This window comes from Cnephaeus nilssonii (genome assembly GCF_951640355.1).
Source record: "Cnephaeus nilssonii genome assembly, chromosome: 21".
NCBI lineage: Eukaryota > Metazoa > Chordata > Mammalia > Chiroptera > Vespertilionidae > Cnephaeus > Cnephaeus nilssonii.
The window spans coordinates 10,101,313-10,119,567 of NC_137092.1; the positions used below are offsets into that span (position 1 = coordinate 10,101,313).

An 18,255-nucleotide genomic window follows, 5' to 3' on the forward strand; every position below is an offset into this window, starting at 1 on the left:
GGGCACCGAATTAGGGAGCAGGCCCTTGCTTGTTGGAATGTTGGTGACGCCGCTCCTCGGCCTCTGTGTTCTGAGAGAGGGCTTGCTCACATGTGGTGCTGTTGGACTAGAATTGCCTGAGAAATGTACACAGGAGGAGAAAGAACCACCAGCTTCAGTGATGATCAATATTTTGCCAATCTCATTTCATTTCTCTTCCCTTCCCCAGACATAGACACACACACACTTTTTTTTTTTTCCTTTAGGAAGAATTTAAAGCACATGCCAGACAGCGTGTCATTTTACCACTAAATACTTCAGTAGGCATCTCTGATACGCATTTTTTAAACATAAGCACCATGGCATTCTTAGCAGATTTCTTGATGAGATCAAGCAGAATGCAGCGGTAATCAGTGGTGGAATGTTTCTGCCCAAAATGAGCATTTTTATGCAAAAATATTAAATGCAGTTCGATTCAGCAAGTGCAGCAATATCTTTTACGAACAAGGCACTGCGTGCGTGGCACGTGTGTTTGAATGGGTACGTAGTGCCTGGCCCTGTGAGGAAGGTCCATAAAACACATAACCAGAGTTCAAGGCCGTGTTCAGGTACCGCCCTGGGAGAGCAGGGAGCCTGGCGGGTGGTAGGGTGTCTGTGAACGTTTGTTGAATAAGAAGTAGGGGCGTGACAGGCTAGGTGAGCGCAAAGGAAGAATTCTCTGTTAGAAGGAGAGGTGAGGTACGTGCGTGATGGGCCGTGGGAAACAGGCGCAGCCTTTGCCCACAGAGCAATAGAGGACACTCCATCCATGCACCAAACGAGAGAAGTAAGAGGCCATCTCTACTGTTCTGACATAGCGGGGTCATAGCTTCTCTAGGAGTGCAAGTCTCGTACAACCTACAAGGCTGGTGTGTAGTTCAAGTGACCTTGGAACATCCTTTAAATCAGCGGTCGCCAACCGGTGGTCCGTGAGGTCCGAAAGGTTGGCGACCGCTGCTTTAAATCACTAGGACCTACCCTTTGTAAGTTCACTAGTTTTTGTTTGTCTTTGCATTAGGGTCCTCCTCTTGAGGGCCCTACGATTTCATTTCAACAGAGAATGAGGAGACCACCCGTTCAGTAAAGAACTTCCTGAGGCCTCTCGATGTTGGCACGGCCAGTTCCGGTCTGTCCTGTCCTCATGAACGGAGCTTGTTAGCCTAGTCTGCACTCCAGCCATAGGCTAGGCCAGAAGCTGCCACGAGGAAAGGGTCTGAAACCTGGATGCGGGGTAACTTGGGAAAACCTCGGCTTATGCACGTGACGGTATAAATACATTTCGGTGGTATTTGTTCCGCAGTCCCTTGTCGCTAGCGGGGGCAGTGTGGTGTGTCAGCCCTCGCTGCCCGGGAGGCAGGAACCCCCAGCCGTGCGACTTGCCTGAAAGATGAGCAGGCAGCATGACGTCCCAGAAGCCACCTCATGGCAGGGCATGCTCCCAGGGCGGGCAGGACCACGTTGGTTTAGCTTTCTACGGCACAGGGTCCAACCTCACTTGCAACTAAGTGCTTGTGGAGATGGAATTAGGATTTTGAGTTCTTTCCATCCATTGCCTGGCCCGGGGAATCGTTCTTGGAGAAGCCTTGATGTTACACATTTCATTAGAAGCGTAAATCAAAAAAGAACAGTTCCTTGACCTCAGCAGTTTATAATCTGAATGAGTCATAAATAAAAACAGCGTGAAATAAAACGACACTGTCGGACCGAGGTGAATAAAGGTCGTGCTGGCAAACGAAACTTCTGTTTAGGTAAGAGTGATTTTCCCCCCTAGAAGGCAAAGGGCTATGAAAGAAAATGTAGCCTTTTCTAAACGCCTTAGCATGAAAGCAGCAAACATTTACTGAGTGCCGACTGCATACGAGGCTGTGTGTTTGGAGCTTGGGGATGAGACCGATGCAAGGAGTGTAACAGAGTGGGGTTACTGCTACCCAGGGTCACGTGCCCGTCTTCTGGGAGCATAGAGAGAGAGGATCATATTCTGGGGACACCAAGTAGTGGGTACAGGAGAGGTGACGCTGAGGAATGAGTGGAGGGTTGCAGGGCAGCCAAGAGGAGAAGCCACTGAAAACAGGCTGCCACAGAGGTGTGAAACTGTGGTGACTGGGGGACTCCAGATAACTGGGGGTGACGTGCAGAGGGATAGAGGGAAGGAAGTGGCGAGGGGGTTCTAATACCCCTTCCTTGGCAAGTGTGGAGGAAGGGCTCGGGGTCAACGTGGAGTTGCAGAAAAGGATTAAATTAATGTCATGAACCTCAGAAGGAGGAGAGGTTTTTATAAAATAACAGGACCGTGACAATGGCCCTGGGGACGCTAGGAGAAGGCTGGCTTTCCCCCTGTTCCCTGTCAGATCGGTGCCTGGCCGGGAAGTGGGGCCTCAGGGGGCCAGGCTCTTCAAGGTTGACCTTTACATGGGCGAGTTCCACGTGGCCGTGAGAAGAATGTCAGTTGGGAGTTGGAGGATGGTGTGTTTATTGACTGTGGAGCAGATTCAGTGGAGAAAGTCCAGGGACCAGTAAAGTGAGGGTGAGACCACAGGGGGGTGGTGACCTGAGGGCCTTGCATTTGGGGCCCAGCCAGGGATGGCAGGAGCCGCGCCTCGATGGGGTTGGTTGGCCTCAAGTGCTAGAATGTCCCCTGGGATAGGGTTTTCCGGTGCTGCTCCAGTGGGGTCTGTGGGCACTGCTTGGCATTCCAGGGGAAATCTTGGCAGAGTGTGGACACCAGGCTTCTTAGATCCTTCTCCAAGGAGTCCAGGCTCCTGGGGAAACGGACCGCAGACCCCACCCCTATGGAAAGATCCAGGCTCTGATGGGGACATTCGGCTCTGGCTTTGGAAGTGTTCGTGGGGACAGAGTTGTACAAGTTTTGCAATAACAGCTCTTCCAGGACCCTTCCCGTCCAACGCAAGGACTTTCATCTCTGTCTTTGTCGTAGGCAGGATAAGCATTTAATTGTCAGGACAAGAGGAGTACGCGTCTCGTTCCTTTTGCTAAGGATGGGATGTTGCTGCCTGATTGTTTAGCCCCGTGGTCGGCAAACTGCGGCTCGCAAGCCACATGCGGCTCTTTGGCCCCTTGAGTGTGGCTCTTCCACAAAATACCACGGCCTGGGCGAGTCTATTTTGAAGAAGTGGCGTTAGAAGAAGTTTAAGTTTAAAAAATTTGGCTCTCAAAAGAAATTTCAATCGTTGTCCTGTTGATATTTGGCTCTGTTGACTAATGAGTTTGCCGACCGCTGGTTTAGCCCTGTTCCTCTCTCTTTGGTTCAGAACCAGACTATCAGGTGTACCTGAACGCCTCCAAGGTCCCTGAGTTCTCCGACGACCTCACGGAGCTGGAGTGCCGGGTGGTGGACAAGAAGAGCATGGCGGGCAGCGTGCGTGTCACGGTGTCCTGGTACTACAGGATGAGCCGGCGCAACGACGACGTGGTGACCAGCGAGCTCCTCGCCGCCATGGACGGGGACTGGACGCTCAAGTACGGAGAGAGGAGCAAGCAGCGGGCCCAGGACGGAGACTTTATTTTCTCTAAGGAGCGTGCGGACACGTTCAGTTTCCGAATCCAAAGGACTACAGAGGAAGACCGGGGCCATTACTACTGCGTGGTGTCCGCCTGGACCAAGCAGCGGAACAGCAGCTGGGTGAAGAGCAGGGATGTCTTCTCCAAACCCGTCCACGTATTCTGGGCCTCAGAAGGTAGGCGCTTTGTCCTGGTTCTCTGTTCTCATTTCATTCTGGCTTCAGTCATCCCCCTGCATGTTTTCAGATGCACAGTCACCCTGCAGGTTTCCATTTATCCGAGGAACCCAAGAAATGCATGCTCAAGTGACTACTGCTTCTCTCCGCAGCACCCCGCCCTGGAGGGCGGTGAGTCTGGACAAGGGGAAGTCCTCGGTGTGGTCGGTGGCAGGGACTCCTCTCCGAGGCACTCACAGTGTGCGTGGGGTCAGCCATGGACACTGTTGCTCTACTGGGCGCGTCTTACTAGTAAGCCAGACTTCCCGTGGGCCTTTGGGAGTGCCCGCGCCCACGAGTTCCCACTGGGTGCAGGTGCATTGAGGTGCTGCGGTGTAGATAAGCTTTCCATTCTCGGCCCCTTGTCCTTCTCTCTGGTCACCACGCCCTCCGGCCTGTTGTTGTTATTCACGCCCCTGCTCACACCCGGACTAGACCATCTCACTTCTGATAACTGAAAGACCTCCATGCTCTCAATTTCAAACGCCCTGTTCTCTATGCACACCACCACCTTTCTAGCACTCTCTCTAGACTCCCAACATCAACTCTTCAACCCCTCTGGACGGACAGTCCGTTAATCCTACCGCCCTGCACTGTCCTTCACTCCCATTGTCCTCACTTCTGTCTTACGGAGGGTGACCGTTTGCCCAGGGTAGTCCTGTCTATACCTGTTATCCTGAGTCCTTTTGTTGTTGTTGTTAATCCTTACCCTGGGATATGTTTATTGATTTTAGAGAGAGAGCGAGAAACATCGATCGGTTGCCTCCTGAACACACGCTGACTGGGAAACGAACCCGCAACCCTTGGTTGTGCGGAACGATGCTCCAGACAACTGAGCCTCTTGGCCAGGGCCCGGTGTCATTTTCAATAGCACCCTCTTCGTTCTTAGACATGTCCAGGGGTGGGAGGTCGGATACGTTAGGAGCCACCCTGCTGTTACCTCGCCCAGGTTCCCAGTCCGTCACCGTCACTCCCTGCACACACCCTCAGCTGTCCCTTGGCACTGTTCTCTGGCTCAACTACACCCCGGTTCAAAGCCAGCCCTCCGCCGCCTCGCTCTCTGCGTCTGCAGAGCTGAGTGTGGTTGGAGAAAAACATTGAAAGATGTTGACTGGGCTCCTTTTAGATTACATCTGCGATCATTCATGTCAAGTGGGCTCTCAGCACTCCCTGGGCATCATCTACGTTCCCTTAATCTGTTTACTTCCCTGCTCGTTCAAACGATGATGGCATATCCCTTTATCTGGAAAACTCCTCCCCCAGCTCCCGGTCCTGCTCTCTAGGCCTGCTCTCTAGGCCGCACACAAACGGAAACAATCAGGGCAGACTTGTCAGACCCTCCCCAGCGCTCAGCGCACAGTTAGGCGACCTCTCTCGACTCAGGCACGTGGCTTCCCTCCTGTGTCTTCAGTATTTCTCTCTTTTTGGACCTTCTCCATTGGCTTGTAAACATGCTGTTAGATCTCCTGTTTTGGTGTGTGTTTTTTTAACTTAAATTAATCTTGACCTCCCGTCCCTTCTATCTTTTTGTTCCCCACGCCTCCTTGCCCACCTGTTACTCTTTTTTATTTCACAGTAGTCTTTCCTTTTTTTAAAAAATATATTTTTATTGATTTCACAGAGGAAGAGAGAGGGATAGAAACATCAATGATGAGAGAGAATCATCGATCGCCTGCCTCCTGCCTGCCCCCCGCACTGGGGATCAAGCCCGCAACCCAGGCATGTGCCCTTGACCGGCATCGAACCCGGGACCCTTCAGTCCACAGGCTGACGCTCTATCCACTGAGCCAAACCGGCTAGCGCACAGTAGTCCTTCCTTGCCCACGGTTATACTTTACGTAACCTGTGGTCAACGGTGGTCCAAAACTATTAAAAAGAAACTTCCAGAAATTAGCAATTAATCAATTTCAAGTCGCACATCATGCTGAGTAGCGTGACGAAATCCCACGCCATCCCTCTCTGTGCCTCCTGGGATGTGAACCATCCCTTTGTCCAGTATCTCTGCTCTGTACACACTCCTTGCCCGGTAGTCACTTAGGAGCCCTCTTGGTGATCAGGTCGACAGTTGTGGTGTTGCAGTAGAGTGTTAGGAAACGTAGATGATGCCCATTATTGTACCTAATAATGGTCCCGATGTGCAAGAGTAGTGATGCTGGCAGTTTGGATGTGCCAAAGAGAAACCATAAAGTACTTTGTTTCAATGGAAAGGCAAAAGTTCCTGAATTAATAAGGAAAGAACAAAAATCATATGCTGAGGTTGCTAAGATCTATGGTAAGAACAAATCTATCAATAAAATTGCCTAATTTATAGATTCTCTCTCATCATTGAAGTTTCTCTCTCCCTCTCTCTCTCTTTCCCTCTCTCTCTCTCTCCCCCCTCTCCCTCTCTCTCCCTACCTCTCTAAGTCAATACAAGTATATTATAAAACAAAAGAAAGGAACTGGTGATTCTGGAGAGACACCGTAACATACATGTTCTGCTCACAGGTTTGGTGGAACAGCTATTCCCAAAAAACCCCAACATAGATATCTCATTTTATAACGACAGATTATAGAATTAATCATTTCATTAAAGGATAAAAACGCTGTGTTAATTCATTTATTCATTCACTCAGCAAATATTTTCAGTACCAAAGTGCCCGACACTGAGCTGTTCTAACACCGGCGACTTCTGATGTGTATATGCTTAGGAATTTTTTTTAAAAATTACTATTTTTTGGACAGAGATATGGGGCGGCACACTTGAAACCTAAGGTTAGTGTAGACATGGACGCATGCTCACAGTGTTCAAGCAGTGTCTCTGTGGAAATGACTAGATCTGCAGGTGGGTGCGTCCGTCACTTCAGTAAATGTCTGCTCTGTGACGTTACCGTCGCGGGATTAAACGGAGAGCACACGTTTCTCCCTTCCCTGCCCCTCCCAGAGGCTGGTTAGGCTGAGGGTTCTTCCCTGCACCCAGCAGGATCGCAGGAGAGGAGGGGCACGTGGTGTCTCCTAGACCCGTCTTGCCCCGTTCCCTGAGAGTGAGCTCTCCCTCACATCCTTAGGGGGTGGGGGGCGGGTACCCATGGCTACCCAAACTCTTACTCTTCTTAAAGACTTGACAAGCCTCAAAACTAAATTCCCACCCATCAGTTACGCTTCCCTCACGCCCAATAAGTCTCTTCAGGCTGCTCTCCTTGCCCCCAGCATCACGTGATTTTTCTGGGTTTCCACGTTGTCTGAAGTGCTGTTGTGTGGCAGTCCGCAAATAAATTCCTATTTCCTTGACATCGTTCTTTCAGGTACATACTCATTTTAACTGATCCCACCGGACATCACCTGTTTCTGCTCCCTCATTCCAGATTCCGTGCTCGTGGTGAAGGCGAGGCAGCCCAAGCCTTTCTTTGCTGCCGGAAATACATTCGAGATGACTTGCAAGGTGTCTTCCCAGAATATTAAGTCGCCGCGCTACTCCGTCCTCATCACGGCGGAGAAGCCCGCGGGCGACCTCTCCGGTCCCAACGAAACCAAGTACATCATCTCCCTGGACCAGGACGCCGTGGTGCGGCTGGAGAACTGGACAGACGCCTCCCGGGTGGACGGCGTCGTGTTGGAGAAAGTGCAGGAAGACGAGTTCCGCTACCGCATGTACCAGACTCAGGTGTCGGATGCAGGGCTGTACCGCTGCGTGGTGACGGCCTGGTCTCCTGTCAGGGGCAGCCTGTGGCGAGAAGCAGCAACCAGTCTCTCCAATCCCATTGAGATAGACTTCCAAACCTCAGGTGAGCAGGGAACCCTGTGGAACCAGGGGTGGAGCTGGAAGAGACCGGTGGGCTCTGTTTTTTTAACAGCTTCTTGAGATATACGGTTCCTGTGCTATCCAGTTCGCCCATTTAGAGTGTATGCTCACGGAGGGATGCAACCTTTTTTCAACCTAGGACGGTGAGACCAGCAGCAGCTTCACCCGGGAACCTGATGGGAATGCAAATGCTGGGCCCACCGGACCTACTGAACCATACTCCCCGAGGCGGGCACACACAGCCCGAGCTTTCCCGCCCTCCTGGTGATTGTGGTGCAAGCCAGGGTTCCAGAGCCACCGCTCTGGGGCAGGGTTCTCGGCCTCCGTGCTCTGCATGGTTTGGCCTGGATACTTGTTTGTTGTTTATGAGTTCTAGTTCTTTGGTTGATTCCTTGGGATTTTAAAAATAGGACATCATGCTGTCTGCGAATAAAGACAGTTTTACTTCCTCCTTTCCAAACTGAATACCTTGTGTTTCTTTTTCTTGCCTGATTGCCCTGGCTAGAACCTCTAATACGGAGTTGAATAGTGGTGGCTCTAATGGACATTCTTTTTTTTTTAAATGTATTTCTTCATTGATTTCAGAAAGGAAGGGAGAGGGAGAGAGAGATAGAAACATCAATGATGACAGAGAAACATTGATTGGCCTCCTGCACACCCCCTACTGGGGATCGAGCCCACAACCCGGACATGTGCCCTTGGCTGGAATCGAACCTGGGACCCTTCGGTCCGCAGGTCAACGCTCTATCCACTGAGCCAAACCAGCTAGGGCTCTAATGGACATTCTGTTCCTGGTCTCAGCGGGCGGGAAAGTTCAGGCTTTCACCGTTAAGTGTCATGGGAACTGAGGGTTTTTCATAGATGCCCTTAACTGAGGTGAGGAAGTTTCCTTTCATTCCTAGTTTGTTGAGTGTTTTTACCACGAAGAGGTGTTGGGTGTTTTCACATGCTTTCCCGTGTCTATTAAGATTCAGATGATTGTGTTTTTTTCTATTTGTATGTCTGTTTTACTGTCTATAGAACTTTATTCCATCTTGTTTTAAATTTCTTATTTGATGTTTCTTTAAAACTGTTATGAGGACGAGGGGAGACATACAATCTTTTGTATTACTGGGTAAGGAATGGGTATTGAATTTATTTCTCAATTCCTGTCTCAGCATAACAGGAAGAAAAAAAAAATCACTGTAGCTTCCAGGATGAATAGACTGCCCTAAGGTTTTTATTTTAATCCCTGGAGTTGTCAGTGTAAGAGAAGCTGCAGTCAGTATCCACAATGCTGTAGCCCTGAATAGCGCTTAGCAAATATTGACTTGATACTGAAGAGTCGTCACTTAAAAAAAATATATATATATATATTTATATATATATATATATATATATATATATATATATTGATTTTATTGATATATTTTATTGATTTCAGGGAAGAAGGGAGAGGGAGAGAGAGATAGAAACATCAGTGATGAGAGAGAATCACTAATCGGCTGCCTCCTGCATGCCCCACACTGGGGATCGAGCCCACAACCTGGGCATGTGCCCTGACGAGGAATTGAAACGTGACCTCCTGGTTCATAGGTCGATGCTCATCCACTGAGTCCTGCTGGCCAGGCAAGAGCTATCACTTCTGTCCTAGCCAGTTTGGCTCAGTGGATAGAGCAGCCTGTGAACTGAAAGGTCCCAGGTTCGATTCCGGTCAAGGGCACATGCCTGAGTTGTGGGCTCGATCCCCAGTGGGGGACTTGCAGGAGGCAGCCGATCCATGATTCTCTCTTATCATGGATGTTTCTATCTCTCTCTCCCTCTTCCTTCCTCTCTGAAATCAATAAAAATATTTTTTTTTAAAAAAAGAGCTATCACTTCTTACAACCAGCAGCACGCTGTCAGACACATACAGCAAGGACGTCCTTCCTCGTGTCCACCTTTCTGTCCCCTGGTCTCAGGCCACTTGCCTCCTGGTGTGAGGACTGCATTTCCCAATGGGCTCTACTGAGTCATGACTTAGTATTAGGGGAAATGATGGTTTTCTCCTTAATAGAGAATATTTTAAAACACAGTAAAGTAGAAAGAAGGAAAAGAGACTCACCTATAAACTTGATTTGTAGTCTTTATCTTCCTAGAATTTTCTCTGGTACGTTGTCTTCATGACATTGCGATCAGACTGTATATACAATTTTATGACCTGCTTTCCCCCTGTTTAACATTATAAAGTAAACACTTCCCATGTTATAACACGTTCTAGGTAAACACCAACTTTAATGACTCCACCTCCTAGAATGTGGTTAACGGTCACCCTGTTGGTGGTCTTGCAGCTGGTCTGCAATTTAGCCTTTCACAAAAATACTGCTGCTAACAGTCTTCTTTCAGGGGCTGGAGTTGCAAGATGATTTGCATCAATGTTTATATTTAAAAGCCAAGTGGCCCACGTACTCTGTGCAGACGAGGAATCGGGGGACACCTAGTGACTCCGGGTGTTCACTGGCCTAGCCTGTCATCTTGAAGTTAACCAGACAGATCCCCTTATAAAAACAGCATCACCACAGAAATTGACTGTAATAAAAATATTTCCAAGCCCGGGATAATGGCCCACATTAACAGCGAGTGGCTGGTTTCATTAGCAGGAAACCCGCTGTGTGAGTCATTCCCAAGGAAGGCCTTTCCCGTCCTCGTTGGCCTGGGGAGCCGGAGCACAAACGCTCCGCTGTTCCCACAGCCGCGGCCACGAGGCCGAGTGAGGACCGAGACTGGGGACCTAGAAGGCATTTGGGGCTTTCTCTGGTCACAGAAGGAAAAGAAAGGGAAATTGGTCCAGATTAGGTAAGTCTTTCCTTGCTGGTTCAAAGTAAGTAAATAAAAGCCTAAATCCTTTGTGAGGATCTCTGTAGGTTGTATTGTCTTGCGATCTCTTAGAAGGGGCCTGGGCCCTTTAAGGACTGAACACTGTGAAAGGGAATGATGATCATCACTTTCTTCCAGGTCCCATATTTAATGCCTCCGTGTATTCAGACACGCCCTCAGTCATCCGGGGAGATCTGGTCAAATTGTTCTGTATCGTCACTGTCGAAGGAGCAGCCCTGGACCCAGGTACTTCTCCCACCCTTTCCCCACGTGGCGTTTTGTAAATATCTCCTGCATCATCCCCACTACATAGCACAGACATGGACGTCATGGATTGGGTCATCTGCTTATCCCCAAACAGCTCAGCTCAGGTCTCAGTATGTGTTTAATAAATATTTGTTGAATGAATGCATCTGTCTCTTAGAAGAATTGGAAACACATGCAGGTATTTTTTAATATGTTTTTATTGATTTTTTTTTAAGAGAGAGGAAAGGAGAGGGGTAGAGAAACATAGATCATTGATTGGCTGCCTTCTGCACACCCCCTACTAGGGAATTGAGCCCCCAACCTGGGCATATGCCCTGACTGGGAATCGAACCAGCAACCTCTTGGTTCTTGGGTCGATGCTCAACCACTGAGCCACACCAGCTGGGCTCCATGCAGAGATTTAGTCTGGGTTGTTCAGGCACTTAGTGGGCCATTTACAGGGCTGATTCAAGCTGGTGTGAAACCCACTGGCAGAGTGAAGCGCCTCACCTTGCAAGGTCTTTCATTCTCTTACTCGTTCCGGTATTTATCGAGCTCCTTCTGTGTACAGGTGCTGTTCGAGATGTTGGGAGTAGAGGAGTGAACAAAACATTCAAAGTCTGCCCTCGAGGCACTGGCAGTCTAGTTCAGGAGGCAGAGCAGAAAGACATCACCATGTAGCATCAGATAGTGATGGATGCTAGGAAGAAATGCAGAAAAGAGCAGATGGGTAGCAGGTGACCAGGAGGAGCTAGTGTAGATTCATTCCTTAGAAAAATCGTTGTAAATGTTTTCTTTGAAGAAAATACTAGCTTTGCCAACAGGACGCCAAAGAGTTGTGGCCATTCGTCTTACACCCTTTCTTTGTGGCCCTCTTCGTGACAGTTGGTGTCCCTTTCTCACTTCTTTTTTTAAAAAGCTTTGCATGATAGCAGTGGATCCCAACCTTTTTCTTTTTTTTAATTATATTTCTTTATTGATTTCAGAGAGGAAGAAAGAAGGAGAGAGAGAGAGAGAGAAACATCAATGATGAGAGAGAATCATTGCTTGGCTGCCTCCTGCACGCCCCCTACTGGGGATCGAACCCGCAACCCAGGCATGTGCCCTTGGCCGGAATCGAACCTGGGACCCTTCAGTCCGCAGGCTAATTCTCTATCCACTGAGTCAAGTCGGCTAGGGCCCTTTCTCGCTTTTTAAGAGGACATTCAGTATCAATGCATTAGGGCTCATGGTGGACGCTCTCTTCTCATTCTGTGAGAGCATTACCACTTGGGCCGAACTCTTCTTTCTCTGATGCCCATATTAATGTATTTGAGGCTTAATTTCGCAGCACACTTTACAATTCGGCAGCGTTGCTCTCTGGGACGGTTAAACTGTGTTCAGTTTTCTCAGCTTGACATTTTTTTCTCTGGTTCTGAGTTTAAGCACTTTGGGGCGGGGCGCGGGAGGGCGCGGAGGTGATCCACAGGGAATCGGAACATGGAAACTGTTGACGCCTCTAAATTCTTTATGGTCCACTAGGTGGACCTTTCGTTCCTTACAATGTTCGTGTCCTCCCAGTCATGGGTGCTTCTGCCCGAAATGTCAAGGGGCCCTGCTTTCTCTGGGAGACGGCGTGTGATGTCACCACATACTGGCTCTACACCCCGTGTTCTCTGTAGGAGACAGTTTGGGGTCTGACTTCCTCCTGTGCTCCTTGGGCTGGGTGGTGGCAGCGACAAGGTCAAGCGGGGCACCCTGGGCTGGCCTCCCTGCGCTGCTGCCTCCTGGCTGTGTGGCCTCATGGGGATTTGGCCCCGCCACAGGGTGTGGAGAGTGACAGGACCTCCATCACAGGGTTGGCGTGAGGATTCGGCGAGGAGCAGGGAGAGCAGTGCCGGCCCGTCGTCAGGCAACATGCGTGTCAAACTATTTCTGCCCGTGGCACTAACCCCGGGGTTTTGGCTTGTGATTTATAGATGACATGGCCTTCGACGTGTCCTGGTTCGTGGTGCACTCCTTCGGCCTGGACAAGGCTCCCATCCTCCTGTCCTCCCTGGACCGCAAGGGGATTGTGAGCACGGCCCGCAGGGACTGGAAGAGCGACCTCAGCCTGGAGCGCGTGGGCGTGCTGGAGTTCCTGCTGCAGGTGCACGGCTCCGAGGACCAGGACTTCGGCAACTACTATTGCTCCGTGGCTCCCTGGGTGAAGTCGCCGACGGGTTCCTGGCAGAAGGAGGCGGAAATCTTCTCCAAGCCCATCTTTATAACTGTGAAGATGGATGGTAAGGGTGGCGCGCAGATCCTGTCTTTCCTCTGCTGGACCGCGGCGGACAGAAGCCGGGCTCCCCCCATTTGAGGAATGTGCTAGAACACGGCCTGGTGTCCCGCAGAAAGAGCAGGCAGCCCTTGGTGTTTGCCCAGCTTCGGTATCATATGCTGGGGGCCGCGTTGAGAAATGATTTTTAAGACTTCCTGGGAAGATTTTCGATGCTTCCTATAAATTCCATGCAAGCTCACTGTGCCCGGCAGAGAGCGGAGTCGAGAGAGCCGGTTCCGGTCTCCGGGGAGATGCTGGGAGTGGGCTCCTGCTACTCGTGCCCTCCTTGATTTTGGTTCTTAGGAAAGGGAGGCTCCTCCGGGTGTTACTAGCTTGGCGGGGTTCTTCATGGGACCCCAAGATGGGAGGAGGAGCTCCCGGCCTCTTTGGCCCACAATGACCCCAGGGTCAGCCGAACGAGGAGGGCAGAGGGCCCCCTTCCCACCCTGTTCCCCGAGCATCCCAGAGTCGGAGACAGTGGTTCCTTAGCTAACGAGAGCCGTCTCTGCAAAACGTTTCAGGGTGAACATTGATTGAAAAGCGTCCCTTGGAGAGAGTTCCAGTCCAGGGGCCTCTGAGCATTCGGAGACTCAAGTGTGTTGCCCTGGTACTAGTGTCAGTTCGGGGGAGACTGGAATTGGACCCCCAGCTCTCCCACAGATGATGTAGCCCTTCCGATCTCTATCCCCTCTCTTGTAAAATGGGATAGCCACCTTTCCCGGGCGGCTGTGAAAGGGCAGCCGTACGAAATGTCAGGCACCTCCCACATTGCGAGCATCCCGCCAAGGGGTGCTGATACTTCCCGGGGGAGGGGACGTGGGATGCGGGGGGGAGGGCCTAAAACAGTGTGCATTCCTAACACTTGCACCGTATTTGCATCTTAGAAATTCTTTCCTTGAAGTGGCAAAAAAAAAAAAAAAAGGAAGCCCAGACTTACCAAACAAGTGCGGGAGTGATGCTTGACTTTGCTGGATAATTTACTACTGTGTTACTTAAAATAGCTCCCCGAGTGCACTTGAGTCGTTTGACGCTTAGAATTGATTTACGTACCGTTTTTTTAAGGAGGCATCTGCTGCGGAGGGTGCGGTGCCCTTATACTGACTTTTAAAAATCCATCTCCTGCCAAAACCCCAAAAAGCAAATTGACATTCAAAGGCATTGAGTGCAGTCATTTTTCTGTTTTCTTTCCCCCCCACAGCACCGGGTGGGGAGACATGTGCTTACAGATAGGGCTGAGCTGCTCCCGTCAGCAGTGCTGTGCCAGGGGCTGGAGTCAAGGTCGAAGGGGATCTGATGGCTCTGGGGGGGGGACAGGAGGCGGTGGTCGGCCCTGCGGCCACCGCCCCGGCATCACTGACCGGCTTCCCTCTGCTCTGCCCCTGCCAGTGCTGAACGCCTTCAAGTACCCGCTGCTGATCGGCGTCGGCCTGTCCACCGTCGTGGGGCTCCTGTCCTGCCTCATCGGGTACTGCAGCTCCCACTGGTGTTGCAAGAAGGAGGTCCAGGAGACCCGGCGCGAGCGCCGCCGGCTCATGTCCATGGAGATGGACTAGCGGGGCCGGCGCCCGGCCGGGGCAACGACGCCGGGACGGACGGTCTCGGAGCGGTTGGGGCAGGAAGAGGACGGTGATGTTCTAACGTGAAGTGTGTCACACTAAAACCCAGTCCTCGCTCATCTCAGGTGGGACTCGGCGCGCTCCCCTCTGCATGTGGAGCTCGAGCGCAGACACGTTTACCAGCACACAGCTTCTCTTTCCCACGGCACTTTCCGAGGACGGGCGCGCGTGTCTTTTCCCGACGGCGGCTTTTTCGTGGTTAACCTCTGTCTAATTTTTTTCTCCTACTGGTTTATAGATCTCTGGCTTGTGTGTGTTTATAGCTTTTGTCCCGAGGGGTCGCGGTGAGGACGGGGTGATGGCATTCGGAGCTCTTGGTCCTGAGTGAGAGCCAGCCGGCTTCGGGGCGGGAGGCAGGTGTGAGGAGGAGGGTGGCCCTCCACGCCGGCCCCGGGACCACACAGACCTGTGCCGAGGGCGAAGGTGTGGCGTTGACTCCCCTGCCCGGCCCCTGTTTTCAGGGGGTTAGGCCACATATGAAATCTGAACTTGCGGTATGTAGCTTCGCATCGAGCCCAGACGCGTATTTTGGTTCTTCGCCTCTCTGCCCCCTTTCCATTTCTTTGCTCTTTGCTTTCTGTGAGCGTGCTGAGAATGGCAGCCCTGGAATCTAGGATTTGGCTCTCCACCAAGCACCTTATCATGCCACCTTAGCCTTAAGAATGAATATGAAGAAAAATACTCAGCCACCTCGGACCAGGGCAGGAAGAAGGTCTGCAAGGAAGAGGAGGCTGGGGACAAGGGAAGGAACAGACGCTGCGATCGTGCGGAGGCCACTGGCGGGGGGTCGGGCCAGGGAGTGCAGAAGGCGGATCCTGAGAGTTAGGTTTCTGCAGCTCATGCCGGAGGGTCAGGGGTGTGTCAGGCGGAAGAAGCCACCTCCAGTCCCCAACCCTGTCCTTTGCAGGAGGCAAAGGCCTTGGACACCCAGGGACGTCCAGGGGGACCCACAGGTGCCCCCCCTCCTCCCGAGGCTGCTTGGTCTCCTTAGCGTGAAGGACGCTTGCTGCTTGGAGACCGGCTGACTTCACGGGATCAGACATTGCCTGGAAGAACCGAGTGTTTTCTCTGGCCTTGTCAGCCCTGGCAGGTCTGTGTGAGATCCCCTTCGAGGGCTGGTGAGAGCTGGCCTCTGTGGGACGCTTGCTTTCCTGTTAGGAACAAGAAGGAAACCCAGCAATGGATTTCCCTGGGAGCAGCCTCCAAAGGAGATCTGAGAGCAGTCTCTTTGGCCCGACTGCTCGTACCAGGAACAGGACAACGGACCAAAGGAGACCTTCCGCTCCCCGGAGGGTCTGGCCCCCGGCACAGGGCCGGCCTTTCCGAGGCCTCCCCGCGGGGCCCTGAGGCTCGGCGGTGACGCTCGCCCTGCATTGCACTCCTCCATGCTGCTGCGCGTGGCCCTGAAGGATCTGACACTCCTCTGTCTTCCGAAGGGGAAAAAAGACACGTTGGTTCTGAGCAATAAAGTAATACGAAACGATGGCCATTCATGTACGGCTCTTTGTCACAATGGGCCGGACGAGCCCGACCCCTCCCGGCTCACAGTCTTCCCTCCACTTCCCTCCCTCTGCTGCCCACCACCCCTTCTGCAGGCATCACCGAGGCAGCCCCAGGAGGCAGATTCCCACTCCCTGTTTGCCCACTGCGGGACCCCTCGTGGGGTAGGCCCGGGATCCTGCACTGATGGTGGCAGCACAGATGACTTCTAGGCACAGATGGGATCGGGGAAGACGGGCCACGGAGCACGAGTGACTGGAGGAAGAGGACGAGGTCTCCATAGCACTAGAGTTGGGTATTTTCTTAAAAAAATTTTAAGTCTATTTTTATTGATTTCGGAGAGAAAGGAAGAGGGATAGATAGAAACATCAATGATGAGAGAGAATCATTGATCAGATGCCTCCTGCATGCCCCGCCACTGGGGATCGAGCCCACAACCCGGGCGTGGGACCTGATAGGGAATTGAATCAAGACCTCTTGGTTCATAGGTCGACACTCAACCACTGAGCCACACCGGCTGGGCAAGAGTTGGGTATTCTCTACGTGTTGCTTCCTAACGGCTATTTCAGAGGAGGTGGGTCACGGGTGAGCGTACCACGGAGATTAAAGAGAGATACAAACAGGTGTTGCGTTGGGATCAGCCAGTGCCCTGGAGCTGGGAGCTCACACTCACTAGAACCGTGGTCGGCAAACTGCGGCTCGCGAGCCACATGCGGCTCTTTGGCCCCTTGAGTGTGGCTCTTCCACAAAATACCACGGCCTGGGCGAGTCTATTTTGAAGAAGTGGCGTTAGAAGAAGTTTAAGTTTAAAAAATTAGGCTCTCAAAAGAAATTTCAATCGTTGTCCTGTTGATATTTGGCTCTGTGGACTAGTGAGTTTGCCGACCACTGCCCTAGAAGATTCAGGATTGTTGAAGCGGAAGCCCTTGGTAGGAGGAAAGGGTGTACTTAGCCTGGGGCGTGAACAGGTGGCCCCAGGTGTGTGTGACCTGTGAAAGGGTCACACCAGACGCTCGTCGTAGGAAAGGTGACGTGTGCTCACACTACCCCTTGTCCTTTCAAACTGCTGTTATAGTTCAAGGCTTTGATCTCAACCCCACCCTCTGTCCAGGGGGCGGGTCCAAAGGCGAAAATCCCAGGGTGTTGCAGCGAGGACCTCGTTCCTCCCAGGGACATGCACCTGCCAGGAGCGTGTGTGAGATACGTTCTTACCTGCTCTCTGGCGGGGGTTCCTGCCAGAAGCACTGGGCGTACGGAGGGAAGGACCCAGCCACAATGCCCACGGACGACGTGGCACTTCTGAGCAACAACAACAGCAAAACTTTATAAAATGTTTGGTTTTTCCCCCCCTAATCATGAAAGTCTCCCCGGAAAGCGCCTAAGCTATGTTCAGATAGGAGCCTCAAAATTACTTTCAATTGTTTACTTTGTAATGTTTACATAACACTTTACACTTTTTTTAAAGAAAAAAAGAAAAGAAAATGCAAGCTCTGACTTTTTAACAACTTTTCCCGATTTTTCGTGGGACGGTGGAACTCTGACTCACCAACTGGAGTTCAGTCTTCGTTTAGAAATTGTATTTATTTGTGTCTCTTCTCCCCTCCTATCCACGCGGCTTTCCCCGGGATGCTGGTGAGGGAGGCCCCTCCGACCCAGACTCTTGTCTGCTTCCCTGGTGGCTCTTGCTTGCTTTGCAGACTGCCTGCAGCCACGATTTTGCCACGGGCACCTATGAGCCAAAGACTGGGCCTTTGTGGCAGGAAATAATAAGCAATACTACACAACTTGCTACTTTCAGAAAACTTTTTTTTTTAGCTTCACCAATAACCACAGAGGAAGAAGGGAACTGGGATTTGGGTACGTTCTCTTCCACTGTTTGACCAAATTCTCAGTGATAAAGATTGGGTGCAAATCACTAGGAGAAAAAAGTTGACTTTCTTTTGTAGTGTGGCACATGGGAGCTGCCAAATTTCACGTAGACAAACGAAGGATCTTGTGTATTTTTGTCCATTTCCAATGTTATATGAACTGATTGTATTGTTTTTATACTGTGACCACAAATATTATGCAATGCACCATTTGTTTTTTATTTCATTAAAGGAAGTTTAATTTAAATGGAAGTCGTGTGAGAAACGTGATGTTGGCCTCTGCTATCCTTCTATCTCTTCTGCGTGAGGGATTATAGCTGAATTCCCGTTGCAACTCGAGCACCTTCTAAGCTCTGAA

General features: G+C 51.1%; 1 protein-coding gene across 1 annotated transcript in view; it reads left to right on the forward strand.

The window, feature by feature from the left end:
• PTGFRN (prostaglandin F2 receptor inhibitor) overlaps nucleotides 1-16,014 on the forward strand; it is a 51,290-nt gene extending 35,276 nt beyond the window's left edge. Inside the window, exons 5-9 of the mRNA XM_079761904.1 lie at nucleotides 3,288-3,713; nucleotides 7,097-7,516; nucleotides 10,507-10,614; nucleotides 12,573-12,878; nucleotides 14,300-16,014. Coding sequence (XP_079618030.1) covers nucleotides 3,288-3,713; nucleotides 7,097-7,516; nucleotides 10,507-10,614; nucleotides 12,573-12,878; nucleotides 14,300-14,466 — 1,427 coding nt within the window. The 3' untranslated portion in view covers nucleotides 14,467-16,014. The remainder of the gene's footprint in view (nucleotides 1-3,287; nucleotides 3,714-7,096; nucleotides 7,517-10,506; nucleotides 10,615-12,572; nucleotides 12,879-14,299) is intronic.
• The last annotated feature ends 2,241 nt before the right edge of the window (nucleotides 16,015-18,255 follow it).